We start from the raw sequence: 20,060 nt of genomic DNA, 5'->3' as shown, positions 1-20,060 counted from the left end.
AATTCTGTGCGTTAATTTTCATAGAAGAAAAAAAAGTCGATACTATCATATATATATATATAATATATATATATATATATATATATATATATATATATATATTATATATATATATATATATATATATATATATATATATATATATATATATATATATTATATATATATATATATATATATATATATATATATAAAATTTATTTCGTTATAAGCGAAGTTTCAAACATATATAATTGATCGTTTAGAAACGGACCATATTTAAGATTTATTTATATATTTGATATTTTCAGTCGTTGAGTTTTGTATAATTATTCAATAGTACCTTGGCATCCTAAAGTCCGGTACATTCAGCGTTGTACATTGTACACTCAGATGCTAAAGCACGAGCCAAGAAGATGTCAAATGATTTGCTATAAAACATCATTTATGAACTGAATCAACAAATAATTATGAATTACGCTGTTGTCACTTTGTTTACATAACACTCGAAGAATCTCCTTTTCTAGCCAAATAAATGAAATAAACAAGTTATGTAAAAAGGAAACAACAGAAGACAAGTGATAAGAAAATAACACAAAATAATTTTTTTTTTCTAACAATGATTTGATATTAAAAAAATGATGACAAAACTAATGTATTTAAATGTTTATTTTAAATCCTTTGTGGAATTTATTGAAGAGTAGCGCAAAGTATATATACATGTCGTATTAAAGTAATGTATTCATACTATGATTTGTTTCTTTAGGTATGATTTGGCCTCTTGCGTATTGCGCATGCCTGATAGATAAGATAAGTTTAACAAGACGGTTAATAACGATATCTACTCAATTGGCAAAAGCAATCCTTGAAGCCCGCGAATGTGTTTGGACATTGTAATAACTTAAATTTTCTTTTTATTTATTTCTGATCTTTTTAGGTTTGATACAAAACAAAATGTTGCCTTCTTTAGAATTCACATTAGTATACTCATTTGTAGATTTCCCAACACTCGCATATGGAATAATTTATGAAAATATTTTTTGTTAAGTATTTTCGTAAAGTTTTTGAGTTTCAATTAACTGCTTTTGAAACAATTCGTTAGAAATAAACTATGTAAGTTATGATTGTACCGAACACCTGAAGCACATTCTAATAGGAAATTTAAAACGCAATTGTTTTCGTTCTCTCAAAGTTTCTGTTTCATTAGCAATTATCATGTCCGTGTGAAATAAAATCACAAAAATAGTTTACTTGTGTGTTTGACTAATGTAATGTCGGTCAAATTCTTCATGTATTATTAATTTGTAACAAATACTTTCGAATGACATGGAAGAAGGCATTATTGTAAAACGGAAATATTTTATGTTTTGAGGCCACATGAAATTTATTAGCTGTGATACACGCTTCGATTGACTATCAATCTCCCCCACATATTTTAAAAGCTCCTTGTCGCTGACTCGTATTAGCCGCGTCATGACAAAACCAACATAGTGTGTTTGCAATCAGCATGGATCCAGACCAGCCCGCGCGTCCGCGCAGTCTGATATCAGTATCCATGCTGTTAGCTATAAGTTTCTCAACTTATAATAGAGTTTGTAAGCGTACAGCATAGATCCTGATCTGACAGCGCTGATGCACAGGCTGGTCTGGATCTATGCTAGTCGCCATTATGTTGATTTTTGTCGTGACGCGGCTCATATCTCAATTGACTCCTGATAGAAATGTTGATATGTTGATGTTTCATTGTTGTTTCTTTAGACAGAAAAGAAAGTTTTCTAAAGTTGTCAAGATATGTTATATTTTCAGGCGACATGCACTATATCATACACAGCAGGTACCACCACAGGGTTTTACGCAGTAGCCATACAAGTTGAAGATTTTATCGCCATAACGTCAACAACACCTCTAAGTAGCATACCTGTTCAATTCATGGTAAACATATCTTCAGGGAGTGGTTGTTCAGATACACCGCAATTTATAGACCCAACACCAACTGCCAACACAAAGTTCGTTACTGACATCGGCAGTCAGTACAGCTTTACAATCAAAGTACAGGGACCTCACTTGTAAGTATTGTTCTTGTATAGTCTGATATTATATCAATATAAAATGTCAAAGTGGTGTTAATATTACTTTCACTAATATTTTCTTTTCTTAACTGTAGTTTAAAATTGTCCAATATCCCGATCTAACAAAATCATTTGAGTCGAGGATGGTTTATCTGAATAATCAATTCAAATAACAATTACACCCGAGATTATATATGATTGTCATAAATTATATGTTTTAATGTGAAAAAATGATCGTCGGATAAAAAAATTTCATTTTACAAAATAATGGTTTTAGTTACTTATAGTAGTATATCTATATAAGGCATCATATAATAAATATATGAAACCTAAACAAATATATATAAATTGATATTTTTCACACGTAGATTTCTAAGAATAATAATACTATCAGAGATAAGAATAGTGCAATCAACAATGAACACTTTTGCATCACCCTTGCACTTTCTAACTGCTGCTGCAACATGGACGTCTTCCACTTCTGACGCTAATTCTGACCACAGAGTTTGTTTCTTCGCCAGAGATGAAATAGGGTATACTGCTCCTAATTTCATTTAACTTCATTTGAGATAAAAAAAACAACAAAAAACAAAACAACAAACAAACAAACCTAAAATTGCAGGGTCACTTAGTATTATCTCTTCTTGTCTCTCGGTTATGAAATGAGTAATAATTGTTATATCTTAACAATTCATGTTTTTTTAACAAACTCAAATGCCAAATAATAACAGCTGTTATGTATAAACTTAAAAAAATAAGAAAATGTTATCATACGACATTCCTGAATATTATTACATAAATGGTCACCTGATTGGAAAATGGACTGTGAATCAGGCGACCTGGGTTCGATTTCCCGACGATGAAGGTCACGTAAGTTGTGATTTGTCATGAAATCCTTTCTAAGATCATTCGCATTGTACCTCTGCTTTGGCATGTACAGAAGTACTCAGTTCTTTGCGAAAGTGAAGGCAACTTGTTCTGGTAAACTGTTTGACAGCAAGCCCAGAAACGGTGCACTTGCTGAACTGAGCACGACTATTCCATTTATTTTACTTATGCTATCGCCGTTGTAAGCTTGCACAAAGGCAATGTAGTCACACACTTAGGAAATAAGAATTTATATATTTTACATATAAATGGCTTTATATACATGTATGTTGCCGACGGGATATAGGTGAAAATACATCTTGAATTAATCAAATATGACAAAAATGCTTGTCGAAGCATACACTATATTCTCTTGCATATACCATAAAAACAGTATTACAAATTACCAACTGGGAGTGGGGTTGGTTGGGCTGCAGTTGGCGGTGCCGCGTACTGTATTGTTGTTAGTTTATGAATGTTAAAAAAAATAATGCAGTTATTGATTGCTGAAAAGGTATCAATTTATTGAAAAAAATTGTTGTTTAAACCCAGATATAAGACTTTTTTCTGAAAACAAATCTATCGGTTCGTTAAACTTTCTTTTTTGTTTGTTTTCTCTTCTATGCAACTGGTGACAAATTATGCCATGAGTTTTTTCTGTCGGTAGTTTCGAACGATTTATTTTGAGAAAATGTGGTGGTTAATATAGATAATAATATGGTATTTCACTAATTACACAAAAAACGAACAACAATGATATCATAGAATTAAAAGCATTTTTATTGTAATTATTGTCAAACGAATGACGCAAGACCCGAAAAAAAGATTGCTTGATATATGCAAACATGCCATTTTGATTATAAAAAAGACTACTCTTATGTCTATGCAGGAAATAATGGCACTTGAGAATATATTGAAGACATACAAACCTTACAATTTGAAAAAAAATGTGTCTACATGGTAAAAATTGGATATATACACATATATTAAGATAGTTTAACCAGTGAAACCTATATATAAAAATCAATATGAAGAGTTTCATTTTATTATATGTTAAACTGTTTGCAGAGTCACAAGTGAAACAAGATGCATTGTGTTACATGCTACAGGTAATATACATTCTTTTGTCTTCCTCCGCCAGTAAAGATGGAAAGTCGCCATATGAACACTACTGTGTTGATGTGACGTAATCCACCCCCCCCCCCCCAAAAATAAATAAAAATAAAAAAATAAAATTAAATAAAATTAATTTAGATAATAATTTACGAAAACTATCGATGAATATAAAAGGTAGCAACTGTAACAACCAAGTTCATTTATAAACCTTTCTACTTTAACTGTTTTATTATTTTTTAATTAAATGTAAAGTAAACACGTATTAGTTCAATCATATGTTTTCATCTTTATAGATATAAATGAATGTGACAGCAATCCATGTGAAAATGGTGGAACATGTAACAATCATGTTAACTTTTATAACTGTTCGTGCCAACTGGGATATGTAGGCATTAATTGTGAAACAGGTAAAACTCAATGTTCAAAAGAAAGGATAAGATAATAAATGACAAAGGGCAATTTAATCTTATAATTATTTTTACTACTGTAACTGCTCTTGTCAACAATGTTATGATAATATTAGTAAATACTGTAATAAAACTTAACGGAAATGTTTAGAAACCATTTTCTTGTTAGTATGAATTTGCGAAAAGTTTTTTCCGGATATATCGTTCATTTCTTTATCATTTAGCGATATGTACATGCTAGCACATATTTTCAAAAGGCACTGACTTAGCCATGGAAGCGTTATGTTTTTGTGATACATCTAGTCAAACATAATTAATATTCAATAAAGATATTCACTAACAAGAAGGATATTAATAAAAAAAGATTATGTATAACATAAATGCATCGTGTTTCGTTTAAACAAAACAATAATTTAATGTCCATGTCATCGGTGATATAAAAACTATTATTGTGAAAAATATGTGCAATGAAAATATGTGCAGTGAAAATAAATATAGTAGTAAATGCCAAAATGTTTTCATTATAGCAAAGATTTTGTATATCGAAATTACTCTTATCTTTTTGTTCTTTCACATCTATTTGTAGACATAAACGAATGTGAAAGTAATCCATGTAACAACAATGGAACTTGTAATGATTATGTCAACTTTTATAACTGTACTTGTCAACCTGGCTTCAAAGGAAGTTATTGTGAAATTGGTAAGAAAAAAACCCAACAATAATTGAATAGCAAACGTTTATAGAACAAAGGAACGTGTAAAAATTATTAAGTTTTTACCGAAATATCTAATTAACTGAGGATGGCCTTAGTATCAAGCATCTTAAGATTGTTTTCTTTTTTTAATTGTCAGATATTATACTGTCGCAGAGCTACAAAACCTGCTTCAGTCTCGGCCAGCACCTCGTCAAGTTACGTTTGACAAATGTGTAATCGTCCAAGAATTCATTGTTTGATTCACCCTTAATAATAATTTTAGCCTCCTATACAATTCCAGAGTCAAACAGTCCATTTAAACCAATATCACATCCCATATAGCCTCGTTTTCATCTCCAGAGGCCAAAAGGTTAATGTCAAACCCATATTACCCCCATATAGTGATAAAATTATGTTTATCTTTTCATTCTATCTTTTACTTTACATTAAAGAATAATATTATAAATGGCAAAGGGCAAAAGAATCCTTTAAAATTAGTTTTACTACCGTAACTGCTCTTGTCAACAATGCTATGATAATATAAGTATATATTGCAAAAAAAAATGAACGGAAATGTTTAGATAACATATTCTAGTTAGTATGAACACAATATGTGAAAAGTTTTTTCCGGATATTACTATCAATTCTTTATCATTTAGCGATATTTACAATCTAGCACATATTTTCAAAAGGTACTGACTTAGCCACGGGAGCGTAAGGTTTTTGTGATACTTCATTTTTCTTAAGTCATTAATTAATATTTCATTAAGATATTGACTAACAAGAACGGTATTAATCAGAAAAAAAGTAAAACATAAATGAGTCGTTTTTCGATTAAACAAAAAATATTGTTCATGGCATCCGTGATATAAAAAACAATAGTTTTGAAAATATGTGCAATAAAAATATGTGCAATTAAAATAAATAAAGCAGTAAATGCCAAAAAGTTTTTCATCAAAGCAGAGATTTTACATATTAAAGTTACTCATATAACTTTGTGATAAGAAGACTACTAACTGTGAAAAAATATGTGAAATAAAAATAAATATATGGCAAACACTTTTGATGTAAGCAGGAATGTTTCAGATCGACATTACTTATTTAATTTATGTTCGTTCTTTCACGTCTGTTTGTAGAAATAAACGAATGTGATAGTAATCCATGTAAGAACAATGGAACCTGTAATAATTATGTCAACTTTTATAACTGTACTTGTCAACCTGGCTTCGAAGGAACTAATTGTGAAATTGGTAAGAAGAATTTAAAAAAATGTTTGAAAAACATAAGTTTAAAGAACTAACGAATGTGTTGTATATTGTAGTTTTTGCTTAAAGTTCTTGAATTTCAAACGGTAATTTTTAGTATATAACCCATAAAAAACTCCTTTTAATTCAATTTGTTACAAATATACACGTAAACAGCTGAAAAACGTTAATCAGACCGACGTTCAAAATAGGTTTGACAGCTGTATACTTGTCCAATAAAATTCAGTGATAAAATTATAATTATCATTTTTACTTTACATCTTTATAGAAATAAACGAATGTGACAGCAACCCATGTGAAAATGGTGGAACATGTAACAATCATGTGGACTTCTATAACTGTTCATGTCAACTGGGATATGTAGGCATTAACTGCGAAATAGGTAAAAATCAATTTGCAAAAGAAATAATAAATTCTTAAATTTTTAATTTTTAAAAGTATTTAAACAGAGTGCACGTAGAGATCAATCCAAATTACTTGTACACTATTGAATCTTGTAACGGTTATCTTAACTTCTTTTACTGTTCATGTCAACCAAGATTGAAGGTAAAAGTTGCGAAGCAGGTAAATATTGGTATCAAAAAATAAATATAGCAGTGAATATTAAACTTTTTCATCTTTATTGTTTTTACATTGAAAAATATTCTTCGGACCACAATGAATTATTTATTTGAATAAATGAAATTATCATAAAGGGAAATTTGGAAATAATAAACATATCATTCAGCGATATGTAAATAATGCAAAATTATGACTATCTTTTATATATTCATTTTTTCTTTACATCTTAATAGAAATAAACGAATGTGACAGCAACCCATGTGAAAATGATGGAACATGTAACAATCATGTGAACTTCTATAACTGTACATGTCAACTGGGATATGTAGGCATTAATTGCGAAATAGGTAAAACTTAATGTGGAAAAGAAATAATAAAGTAATAAATGACGAAATGTCGTTTCAGCTTCGTAAGTAATGTATAAAATCTGAGTGGTGATCAATTATCTTGCAAGTATTGCGTAAAATATAGTTTAGTTGAAAATAACTTAACATTTATGTATCAATATGGTCAACCTATGGTTACCTATATTGTATTTGGCACCTGAAAAAGTAGAGATGAATGTGAAATAAGTTATCATAAAAGTTATAAAATGTAAGAGAAGTCTTCTAACTTCAGTATTCAAGTATTTCACTGTACATACTGCCAAAAAGCAACAGAATCAAAAGGTTATTTTGCCAATGTGTAACGTTTTGAAAATTCTAACAGAACACGTAAAAAATGTTTTTTTTTTAAATTAAATTGACAGAACTTCTAAAGCATAATGAACATTTTAGCAAATTCCAATCTTCAATATCATTTAACGACATGCAAATCATTCCCGCCAATATACAATATACACTCATCTATGCAGTCAGATTCTAAAAGTGTGTGTGACGAACTGGTGTTTGCACACGTAATTTCCATAGTTCGCTTTGTTACCATTAACATTTTCAGCGGTTTAATACTATTCAGTTTGGTGAGGAATAGAAATAAATAAAGCAGTGGACAATAAACACCTATTCATCTTCCATTTTGATGCACGAGTTGTAATCAATGCAAATTAATACCATCCTTACTTTCGTTTGATACTTTTCGTTTCTTTTTATAGATATTAACGAATGACAAAGTAGTCCATTAACGAGCGATGAAACTTGCTATGATTATGTCAACTTCCATAACTGTTCTTGTCAACCGGACTATGAAGGAATACAATGTTAAATTATAAATAAGTAATATAAAAGTTAAAGATATTCTTTTCTGTACTGGACGGAAAAGTTGGGACAAAGTTTCAGTTATTTGGAAATAATAAACATATATCATTCAGCGATATGTAAATAATGCAAAATTATGACTATCTTTTATATATTCATTTTTTCTTTACATCTTTATAGAAATAAACGAATGTGACAGCAACCCATGTGAAAATGGTGGAACATGTAACAATCATGTGAACTTCTATAACTGTTCATGTAAACTTGGATATGTAGGCATTAATTGCGAAACAGGTAAAACTTAATGTGGAAAAGAAATAATAAAGTAGTAAATGACGAAAAATCGGTTCAGCTTTGTAAGTAATGTATAAAATCAGAGTGGTGATCAATTCAAACTATTTGATACTTGTTTTTTGTTAAAGAGACATTTCACTCAATGTTTCGCTGTTGAGTCGATCTTAATTAGTTATATATTTAAAATAATTGACTTTTATAATTTTGAGAGACCAATTATTGATAATGAAAACTGTTAATAAAATATCAAAAATGCCTGAAATATAAAAAAAAAAATATATGAGAAAACACATCAAAAACGACAGAACGCAGCCCCCGACACAACTCTGTCACACCAGCCAATAACGGGAGAGCACAAAGGGGCGGTGAATAGAATGGGAGGGACATGTAATAAATGAAATGAAATGAAAGAACTAAAATGGCAGATACGGGCTTAAAGACTACCCATTTTATAAGTCAAAGGATATTCAAAAAAATATTTCGTGAGTCATATGGGTGATTGATTATACACATGGAGTAGACACAATTATAATATTATGACACAAACTAAAACTACTTTGACCTGTACCTTATCAACTAAAATTTGAATGAGCATTATGCCACTCTAACTGTATCACTCCTGTTTTCAGAAATTGACGAATGCCAAAGTAATCCATGTAAGAACGATGGAACTTGTTATGATTATGTTAACTCATATATGTGTATTTGCCAACCGGGCTATGAAGGACTTTATTGCGAAAATGGTAAGAAAAGTTCAAGTAATTGTTAAAAGATGATAGCAGCATGTCTTTAATAAACTAAAAAATGTTTCTAAACTTATCATAAAAAGCGATGGTTCATGATACTTCTATAAGAAACATGTCACCTGTTAGACTAAGTAAACAAAAAAAAAATATTATTGTGAAAACTATGTGCAATAAAATATGTGCAGTGAAAATAAATATAGTAGTAAATGCCAAAATGCTTTTCAGTATAGCTAAGATTTTGCATATCGGAATTACTCTTATCTGATTGTTCTTTCACGTCTGTTTGTAGACATAAACGAATGTGAAAGTAAGCCATGCAACAACAATGGAACCTGTAATGATTATGTCAACTTTTATAACTGTACTTGTCAACCTGGCTTCAAAGGAACTTATTGTGAAATTGGTAAGAAAAAAAACCCAACAATATTAGAATAGCATACGTTTATAGAACTAAAGAATGTGTAAAATTATTAAGTTTTTACCGAAATATCTAATTAACTGAGGATGGTCTTAGTATCAAGCATCTTAATATTGTTTTCTTTTTTTTAATTGTCAGCTATGATACTCTCGCAGAACTACAAAACCTGCTTCAGACTCGGCCAGCGCTTCGTCAAGTATACGTTTGACAGATGTGTAATCGTCCAAGAATTCAGTGTTAGATCCATTCTTAAAACTTAAGCCTCCTTTCCATTTCCAGAGTCAAACAGACCATTTAAACCAATATCACATCCCATATAGCCTCGTTTTCATTTCCTGAGTTCAAAGGTTCATATCAAACCCACATTACCCCCATATAGTGATAAAATTATGATTATCTTTTCATTTCGTTTTTTACTTTACAATAAAGAATAATGTGGCGAAGTGCAAAAGAATCCTTGACAATTAGTTTTACTATCGTAACTGTTCTTGTCAACAATGCTATGATAATATAAGTATATATTGCCAAAAAAACAAAAGAAAAAAAAAGAAAAAAAACACACACACACACACAAAATGAACGGAAATGTTAAGATAACATATTCTAGTTAGTATGAACACAATATGTGAAAAGTTTTTCCCGGATATTACTATCAATTCTTTATCATTTAGCGATATTTACAATGTAGCACATATTTTCAAAAAGTACTGACTTAGCAACGGAAGCGTAAGGTTTTTGAGATACTTCATTTTTCCAAAGTCATTTGTTTATATTTCATTAAGATATTGACTTACAAGAACGGTATTTATCAGAAAAAATTGTAAAACATAAACGAGTCGTTTTTTTGATTAAACAAACAAATATTGTTCATAGCATCCGTGATATAAAAAACAATAATTTTGAAATATGTGCAATAAAAATATGTGCAATGAAGATAAAAATTAAGATGTGAAAATGATGGAACATGTCACAATCATGTAAACTTCTATAACTGTTCATGTCAACTGGGATATGTAGGTATCAATTGCGAAATAGGTAAAACTGAATATGGAAAAGTAATAATAAAGTTATAAATGACGAAAAGTCGTTTCAGCTTTGTAAGTAATGTATAAAATCAGAGTGGTGATCAATTCAAACTATTTGATACTTGTTTTTTTGTTAAAGAGACATTTCACTCATTTTTTCGCTGTCGAGTCGATCTTAATTAGTTATATATTTAAAATGATTGACTTTTATAATTATGAGAGACCAATTATTGATAATGAAAACTCTTAATAAAGTATAAAAATTGCCTGAAAAATAAAAAATATAAGAGAAAACATATCAACACGACAGAACGCAGCCCCCACACAACTCTGTTACACCAGCAAATTACGGGAGAGGACAAAAGGGCGGTGAATAGAATGGGGGAGACATGTAATAAGTGAAATGAAATGAAAGAACTAAAATGGCCGATACGGGCATAAAGATTACCCTTTTTATAAGTCAAAGGCTATTCAAACAATATTTGGTGAGTCATATGGATGATTGATTATACACATGGAGTAGACACAATAATATTATGACACAAACTAAAGTTACTTTGACTTGTACCTTATCCACTAAAATTTGAATTGACATTATGCCACTCTAACTATATCGCTCCTGTTTTCAGAAATTGACGAATGCCAAAGTAATCCATGTAAGAACGATGGAACTTGTTATGATTATGTTAACTCATATAAGTGTACTTGCCAACCGGGCTATGAAGGACTTTATTGCGAAAATGGTAAGAAAAGTTCAAGAAAAATATAATAGCAGCATGTCTTTAACGAACTTAAAATGTTTCCAAAACTTATCATAAAAAGCAATGGTTCATGTCACCGATGATACGAAGACATTAATTTTGATAACATATGCGCTATAAAAATAAATATAGTGGTAAATGCTAAACACTTTTTTTTCATATTAGCAGAGCTGTTTCATAACACATATACTTTTTATTTGATTTGTTCTTTCACGTCTGTTTGAAGAAATAAACGAATGTTATAGTAGTCCATGTTACAACAATTGAACTTGTAATAATTATGTCAACTTTCATAACTATACTTGTCAATCTGGCTTTGAAGGAACTAATTGTGAAATTGGTAAATAAAATAGATTAAGTATATAGAACTAACAAATGTGTTAAATTAACTGAGAATGAGTCTTAGTATCAAACAGCTAAATATTGTTTTTATTTAAATGTCAACAATTATACTCGTGTATAGCTACCTCTCTCCTGGGCATCAGTCGAATATTCCACTATCACTCACTGTCTGAATTAACGTGAGTGTATTCAGTGAGCTGCGAAGGGAGCGTATATAGCTACAAAACCTCATTCCGACTCGGAATCATTATTGGATCCATTCGTATCAATGTAGTCTCTTTTTCCTTTTCAAAGTCAAACAGTCCATATCAAACCCATATCACACCCCATATAGCCTCGTTTTCATTTTCTGTGTCCAGAAAGGTATATATCAAATCCAAATCACACCCTATATAGCCTTTGTCCTAATGGTTAATATTGGACCCATATCGCACTCCATTTAGCATGGTATTTATTTTTGAGTGTGCAAAATCTGTATTAAATTCTTTTTGAAATTGAATTAACAAAGTTCTGTCAAAATGTAAAATAAATATGGTACACACCAATGTATTATTACCTGATGAAATTTTTAACGTTAAAGCTGCAAGTGCCAAAGAAACTCCACAAATTCCATTCCGCTATAATTTTGTTATTTTTTTTACAAGAGTTAAGAAAATACACATATTCATTCAAGCATATTTTAATAGTGATAGGATAATCTTTTCATTTTTTTTACTTTAAATATTTATAGAAATAAACGAATGTAACAGTAACCCTTGTGAAAATGGTGGAACATGTAACAATCACGTGGACTTCTATAACTGTTCATGTCAACTTGGATATGTAGGCATTAATTGCGAAACAGGTAAAACTCAATGTTCAAAAGAAAAAATATTTTGAATAAATGACAAAAAGCAATAAAATCCATTTCAATTACAGGCATTTTACTACTATAACTGCTTTTGTCAACAATGTTAGGATAATATAAGTAAAAATTGTAATAAAAGGCACTGACTTAGCCACGGAAGCGTAAGATGTTACAACAAAGTTTATAGATGAACCAATCCACTTTAACTGTTTGGTTATTTTTAATTTAATGTAAATTAAACACATATTAGTTCAATAATATGTTTGTATCTTTGTAAATATAAATGAATGTGACAACAACCCATGTGAAAATGTGTTTGTATCTGTATAGATATTAATGAATGTGACAGCAACCCATGTTAAAATGTGTTTGTATCTGTATAGATATAAATGAATGTGACAGCAACCCATGTGAAAATGTGTTTGTATCTGTATAGATATTAATGAATGTGACAGCGAGCCATGTGAAAATGTGTTTGTATCCTTATAGATATAAATGACGTGACAGCAACCCATGTGAAAATGTGTTTGTATCTGTATAGATATTAATAAATGTGACAGCGAGCCATGTGAAAATGTGTTTGTATCTTTATAGATATAAATGAATGTGACAGCAACCCATGTGAAAATGGTGGAACATGTAACAATCATGTTAACTTCTATTATTGTTCATGTCAACTGGGATATGTAGGCATTAATTGCGAAACAGGTAAACCTGAATGTGCAAAAGAAAGAATAATTGACAAAGGACAATAGAATCTTTTACAATCATTTTTACTACTGTAACTGCTCTTGTCAACAATGTTTGGATAATATAAGTATATATTGTAATAAAACTTAACAGAAATGTTTAGAAACCATTTTCTTGTTAATATAAACACAATTTGTGAAAAGTTTTTTTTCCGGATGAATCTAGCATTTCTTTATCATTTAGCGATATGTACATGCTAGCACATAATTTCAAAAGGCACTGACTGAGCTATGGAAGCGTTATGTTTTTGTGATACTTCTTGTTTCTTAAGTCAAACGTAATTAATATTTAATTAAGATATTGATTAACAAGAACGATATTAATAAAAAATGATTATGTTTAACGTAAATGCATCGTGTTTCGTTTAAACAAAACAAAAGAATTTTTGTTCATGTCATCCGTTATATGAAAACTATCATTGTGAAAAATATGTGCAATAAAAATATGTGCAGTGAAAATAAATATAGAAGTAAATGCAAAAAATGCTTTTCATCATAGCAGAGATTTTGTATATCGAAATTACACTTATGATTTTTTCTTTTGTTCTTTCACATCTTTTTGTAGACATAAACGAATGTGAAAGTAATCCATGCAAGAACAACGGAACTTGTAATGATTATGTCAACTTTTATAACTGTACTTGTCAACCTGGCTACGGAGGAAGTAATTGTGAAATTGGTAAGAAAATTGCATAAGATTATAAAACTAACGAATGTGTAAAATTATAAAGTTTTTGCCGAACTATCGCCTCGATATCTAACTAACTGAGTATGGGTCTTAATATCAAGAAACTTAAGATTGCTTTATTATAATTGTCAGCTATTATATTTTTACTTAGCTACACAACTTCAGTTTCGCCCAGCGCATCGTCAAGTATACGTCTGACAGCTGTATACTCATCCAAGAATTCAGTGTTAGATCCATTCTTAAAACTTAAGCCTCCTTTCCATTTCCATAGTCAAACAGACCATTTAAACCAATATCACACCCCATATAGCCTCGTTTTCGTCTCCTGAGGCCAAAAGGTTAAAATCAAATCTATATTACGTCCCATATGGTCTCGTTTTCATTTCCTGTGTCCAGATGGTTGTAATTGAATACATAATTGCCCTCTAGCTAGCCTGGTTTTCATTTTTAATATCAAATTATTTTTTTGTTATTGTAGTAACACAGTTCTATATGTACCTCTTCCAACAGAGGTTTGAATCCAGAAGAACTCCACATTGTACTCAACATTGCATAAAAACCATAAAAACGTTAAAGTCGCAAGTGCTACAAAAACGTCACATAATTGTAAATTATTCCATTATAATTGTTTTATTATTTTGTTTACAAGAGTGAAGTTAATAAACATATACATTCAATGATACATATTTTGTCAGTGATAAAGTTTTTATTTTTTTCATTTTATCTTTTTACTTTACATCCTATTAGAAATAAATGAACGTGGCAGCAATCCATGTAAAAATGCGGAACATGTAACAATCATGTGAACTTCTATAATTGCTCTTGTCAATGTAATAAATGGCGAAAAGTTTTTCAGCTTCGTAATAAATGTATTAAACATATTGATGATCAATTCAAACTATTTGTATACTTTTTTATTTTATTTGTTAAAGTGACATTTCATTCATTTAAAAATAGAAAACAAAAACTAAAGTTATTCTTATTTTGACCTGTGCACTATCCACTAACATTTGAATGGGCATCATACCACTTTAACTGTATCACTTCTGTTCTCAGAAACCGACGAATGCCAAAGTAATCCATGTAAGAACGATGGAACATGTTATGATGATGTTAACTTATATAAATGTTCTTGCCAACCGGGCTATGAAGGAATTTATTGTGAAAATGGTAAGAAAAGTTCAAGTAAATGTTTAAAGATAATAGCAGCATGTCTTTAACGAACTTAAAACTGTTAACAAAAACGACTGTTCATGTCACCGATCATACGAAGACATTAATTGTGAAAATATATGTGCTATGAAAATAAATATAGTGGTAAATGCCAAACACTTTTTTCATCTTAGCAGAGCTGTTTCATAACTCATATAATTTTTATTTGATTTGTTTTTTTACGTCTGTTTGTAGACATAAACGAATGTGAAAGTAATCCATGTTACAACAATGGAACTTGTAATGATTATGTCAACTTTTATAACTGTACTTGTCAATCTGGCTTCGAAGGGACTAATTGTGAAATTGGTAAGAAAAATAATAAAAAAATAAAATAGATTAAGTATATAGAACTAACAAATGTGTAAAATTAACTTAACTGAGAATGAGTCTTAGTATCAAACAGCTAAATATTGTTTTTATTTAATTGTCAACAATTATACTCGTGTATAGCTACCTCTCTCCTGCGCATTGGTCGAATGTTCCACTATCACTGTCTGAATTAACGTGAGTGTATTCAGTGAGCTGCGAAGGGAGTGTATATAGCTACAAAACCTCATTCAGACTCGACTATCGTCTCGTCAATATACGTTTCACAGCTGCGAACTTGTTTATTAGATTTCGGTATTGTACTCGATGAATACACTTTCAGCATTTGAACCACGTGATGTTCCAATATAAATCATAATTGAATCCATTCGTATCAATGTAGCCTCTTTTTCCTTTCCAAAGTTTAACAGTCCACATCAAACCCATATCAACCCCATATAGCCTCGCTTTCATTTTCTGTGTCCAGAAAGGTATATATCAAATCCATATAGTCTTTGTTCTAATGGTTAATATTGGATCCATATCGCACTCCATTTAGCATGGTATTTATTTTTGAGTGTGCAAAATCTGTATTAAATTCTTCTTGAAATTGAAGTAACAAAGTTCTGTCAAAATGTAAAATAAATATTGTACACATCAATCTATAATCACCTGATGAAATTTTAAACGTTAAAGTTGCAAGTGCCAAAGAAACTCCACAAAATCTATTCCGCTATAACTGTTTTGTTATTTTTTTTACAAGAGTTAAGAAAATACACATATTCATTCAAGCATATTTTAACAGTGATAGGATAATCTTTTCATTTTTTGTTTTAATTTAAATATTTATAGGAATAAACGAATGTAACAGTAACCCTTGTGAAAATGGTGGAACATGTAACAATCACGTGAACTTCTTTAACTGTTCATGTCAACTTGGATATGTAGGCATTAATTGCGAAACAGGTAAAACTCAATGTGCAAAAGAAAGAATGAAATTATAAAGTCAATCACTTCAAGTAATTATTGGAAAATATATCTTTAATATTAAAGTTATAATTGTAGCATGGCATTTTATTATACTTCGTTTTCTTTTAGGTTTACGTTATCAATATTTCTTTACAATAATGATAAACAAGAAGTGGTTTGTTTAATAAAAGTAAATATTCTATGTTCAATGTACATCATTTCTAAACAACAGAGAGAAAATTGACAGTTTACATAACACAAATTTGATTTTATTTTACTTTTCATCATGTCCTTCTAAAAAGATATAAATGAATGTGGCAGTACCCCATGTAATAATGGCGGAACTTGTAACGATCATGTAAATTTCTATAACTGTTCATGCCAACCTGGATTTGAAGGCAAAGACTGCGAAAAAGGTAAAATGGATGTGCAAAAGAATACATACATGTATATTTAACATTTTCACCTTTGTTATTTTTACATTGAAAATAGTTTCTTAGACCACAATGGATCGGTTTTTTTTATCTCTGCTTGATTTTTCTGATCCTTCAATATTAGCTTATTGGAATCTAGCCTATGAAAGGACAATGTAATACTCTATAAAATTATTCTAAGCTCTGTAACTGCTCTTGTAAAGAGTGCTATAAAGTTAAGCTAAACCTTGTAAGTAAACTAAATGAAATTATTGTGTAGGTACCATTATCTTGTGAGCATTGCGAAAAACCATAAGTTTTCCCTGGAAAATATTTAACATTAATGTATCAATATTGTCAGTCTTTCGTAACCTATATTGTATTGTCACATGAAAAAAGTATTGTGGAATGTTGAATTTTTGTCATAAAAGTAGTAAAAGTCTTCAAACTTCTGTACGCACTAGTAATACACTGAACCTACTGCCAAAAGAAACAGAAGCAAAATGATATTTTGTGTAACGTTTTGAAAATTCTAACAAAGAACACGCTAAGAACTGTTCTTTAGAAATTAAATTGAAGCATTTCTAAGACATAATGGCCTTTTAATCAAGTTCCAATCCTCAATATCGTTCAACGACATGTAAAATCTTGACCCGCCAAGATTTCGATGCATGAGTTGTAATCAATCCAAATTAATAATATATTAATTCTTATTTGATACTTTTCACTCCATTCTATAGACATCAACGAATGCCAAAGTAGCCCATGTAAGAATAATGGAACTTGTTTCGATTATGTCAACTTGTATAACTGTGCATGTCAATTGGGCTATGAAGGAAAACATTGTGAAAATGGTAAGTAATATGAAAATAATATTTTTTCTGTATAGGACGGAAAAGTTGCGACAGTATTTAATTTTTTCCGAATATATCACACATTTACCGATATGTAAATCAATGCAAAACCTCGCCATTATACAAATTACATATCATTACCTTAGTGCAATAACTGATTTAGTGCTATTAAATTAAGTTTAAACAATATTTAATTCACAAAATTATACATGGTAGTACATTCCAAATTGTATTGAGTTTGTCATACATATATAATTAACATATTATGAAAGAAAGAAAAACGAACACAATATATTAATTTTGGAATCGGATATGAAAACAAGTATAAAATACTTTTGTTGATTCATCTCCTAATGTGTTGTAAGAAGAATGGATGTGATTCAAAAAGTATAAGGATATAGATTTAATAATAATTATTTTTAGGTTTCGCTGCTACAGTGCTTTGAGTTTTGGTCTTAGATATCGGTATTGATTTAGAAGGACTTATTCCGCTATTGCACTAAGGCGACGAATTATATTAATTTTAACATACATTCTAGTATTGTATTTGATTTAACAAGGTGAAAATTTGAATTGAAACTGTAATTTCGTTTTTTGTTACGATTTATTTCATCATTTTCAGGGTTTAACACTTGATTAATAAAGGCGAAATTAGAAAATTTCGTAAATGCTTCTTTTACAATCTTAAATATTTTATTTTGTAAAATCACTAAAACACGAAAATTATGAAAAAGACATTTGATTAATCTGTTCATGCAAGTCCACTTAACACCGTTTTGGGCAAATAACCTATAAAACAATTCCCGTAATGTGAATGTTCAACATATTTGTTGAATTTCTAGTTAAATTTGTTCCTTTTACACCTCTAAAAAGATATCAATGAATCTGACAAAATAGTTGACCGTGTAACGATAATGTATGTAAACTTTGTAATTGGTCATGTGAACATGGAATTGAAGTCATCGCTTGCGAAAAATGTAATTAAATTATTTTGATGTAGCATTGAATGTCAAACACCTTTCATCTTCGAGTTTTGTGTTTTAAAAAAAGTTGTATTGAATCCAAAATAAATAAATACTTGTTTTGTTTGATACTTTACTCTCTTTTATGCGTAGAAATTAATGAATGCGAAAGTAATCCATGTAAGAACGATGGAACTTGTTATGATTATGTCAACTTTTATAACTGCTCATGTCAACCGGGCTATGAAGGAATAAACTGTGAAAATGGTAGGTAAAATGTGTGAGTTTGGTCTGTACAGAATGAAAATGTTGCAACAAATTTTCTATATTATTATTTAACGATATAAATTTTTCTTCAAAACCTCGTCAATATAAAATTTACATAATATTAATATGTAAACTACGTAACTTTAAATCAAACAGGTATAAAACACTTGATGGTAATTTCCAGTCTATCTAGTGTTACCTTTCACCCATTTTTTGTAGGTCAAAACTTTTCATTGAAATGAGATTCTTTCGTCATACGTCTCTCAACGTTATCATGATTCCTTTAAAAAGTATTTTATGTGAAAGTGACTATCGTGAAAAGGTTGATATTACAGGTTCAATTTAATTTGTTTTGAGCAAAAAACATACAATTCTATTTCTATTCATAATTTTCTAGCTTAACTTGTACCCTTTTAACTTCTAAATAGATATAAATGGATGTGACAGTAGCCAATGTGAAAATGGTGGAACATGTAATGATCATATGAACTTTTATAATTGTTCATGTCAACCTGGATTTGAAGGAATAAATTGTGGAATAGGTAAAAAATATTGTGGGAAAGGTTAATACTAACTTTGGTTATAAAACACTAGTTAATTTTTGCCTTTTATGTCTCAATAATAGATATTTTTGGTTTCCATATTTTATTTTTAATCGTACTTTGCTTACTTCTGTTGTTTTTTTTCTCTTTATTTTTATCTTTTGCTCTTCTGTTAATAGAAATTGACAAATGCGAAAATAGCCCCTGCGCAAACGCTGAAAAGTGTACCTGACATTTGAATTTCTTTAACTGTTCTCGTAGTAAAGCTTTGAAAAAATATGTGAAAATTGTAAGTATAGTTTATGAAACTATTTGAATATGTTAATTCACATTAAATTGACAGTAAAAGTAAGACTTTTACAAATACATTTATACCTTTTTTTTCAGAAATAATCTAATTTGTTTTGATTCTGCGATATGTAAATTCATTTATAATTGAAAAATATTAACAGATTGAGCAAGTTTTAATAATTGTACATGAAAAACTTGATGATAAAACTTTCATGTTCA

The 20,060-nt window shown here is 29.7% G+C and overlaps 1 protein-coding gene across 1 annotated transcript; it reads left to right on the top strand.

Annotated features, from left to right (window-relative positions):
* Positions 1-1,305: 1,305 nt before the first annotated feature.
* LOC132752614 (fibropellin-1-like) lies at positions 1,306-18,225 on the top strand. The gene is made up of 21 exons (XM_060742956.1): positions 1,306-1,323; positions 1,786-2,045; positions 3,984-4,024; positions 4,325-4,438; positions 5,025-5,138; positions 6,270-6,383; positions 6,667-6,780; positions 7,193-7,306; positions 8,333-8,446; positions 9,076-9,189; positions 9,482-9,595; positions 11,265-11,378; positions 12,469-12,582; positions 13,180-13,293; positions 13,900-14,013; positions 14,501-14,560; positions 15,430-15,543; positions 16,396-16,509; positions 16,815-16,928; positions 17,666-17,779; positions 18,203-18,225. The coding sequence occupies exons 1-21, from the start codon at positions 1,306-1,308 to the stop codon at positions 18,223-18,225; spliced, it is 2,226 nt and encodes a 741-aa protein (XP_060598939.1).
* The last annotated feature ends 1,835 nt before the right edge of the window (positions 18,226-20,060 follow it).

The sequence above is a fragment of the Ruditapes philippinarum genome, unplaced genomic scaffold (genome assembly GCF_026571515.1).
Source record: "Ruditapes philippinarum isolate M1 unplaced genomic scaffold, ASM2657151v2 ctg1924_1_1_1_1, whole genome shotgun sequence".
Lineage (NCBI taxonomy): Eukaryota > Metazoa > Mollusca > Bivalvia > Venerida > Veneridae > Ruditapes > Ruditapes philippinarum.
The sequence above is the reverse complement of the archived record's forward strand: the minus strand, read 5'-3'. Positions and strand labels throughout refer to the sequence as shown.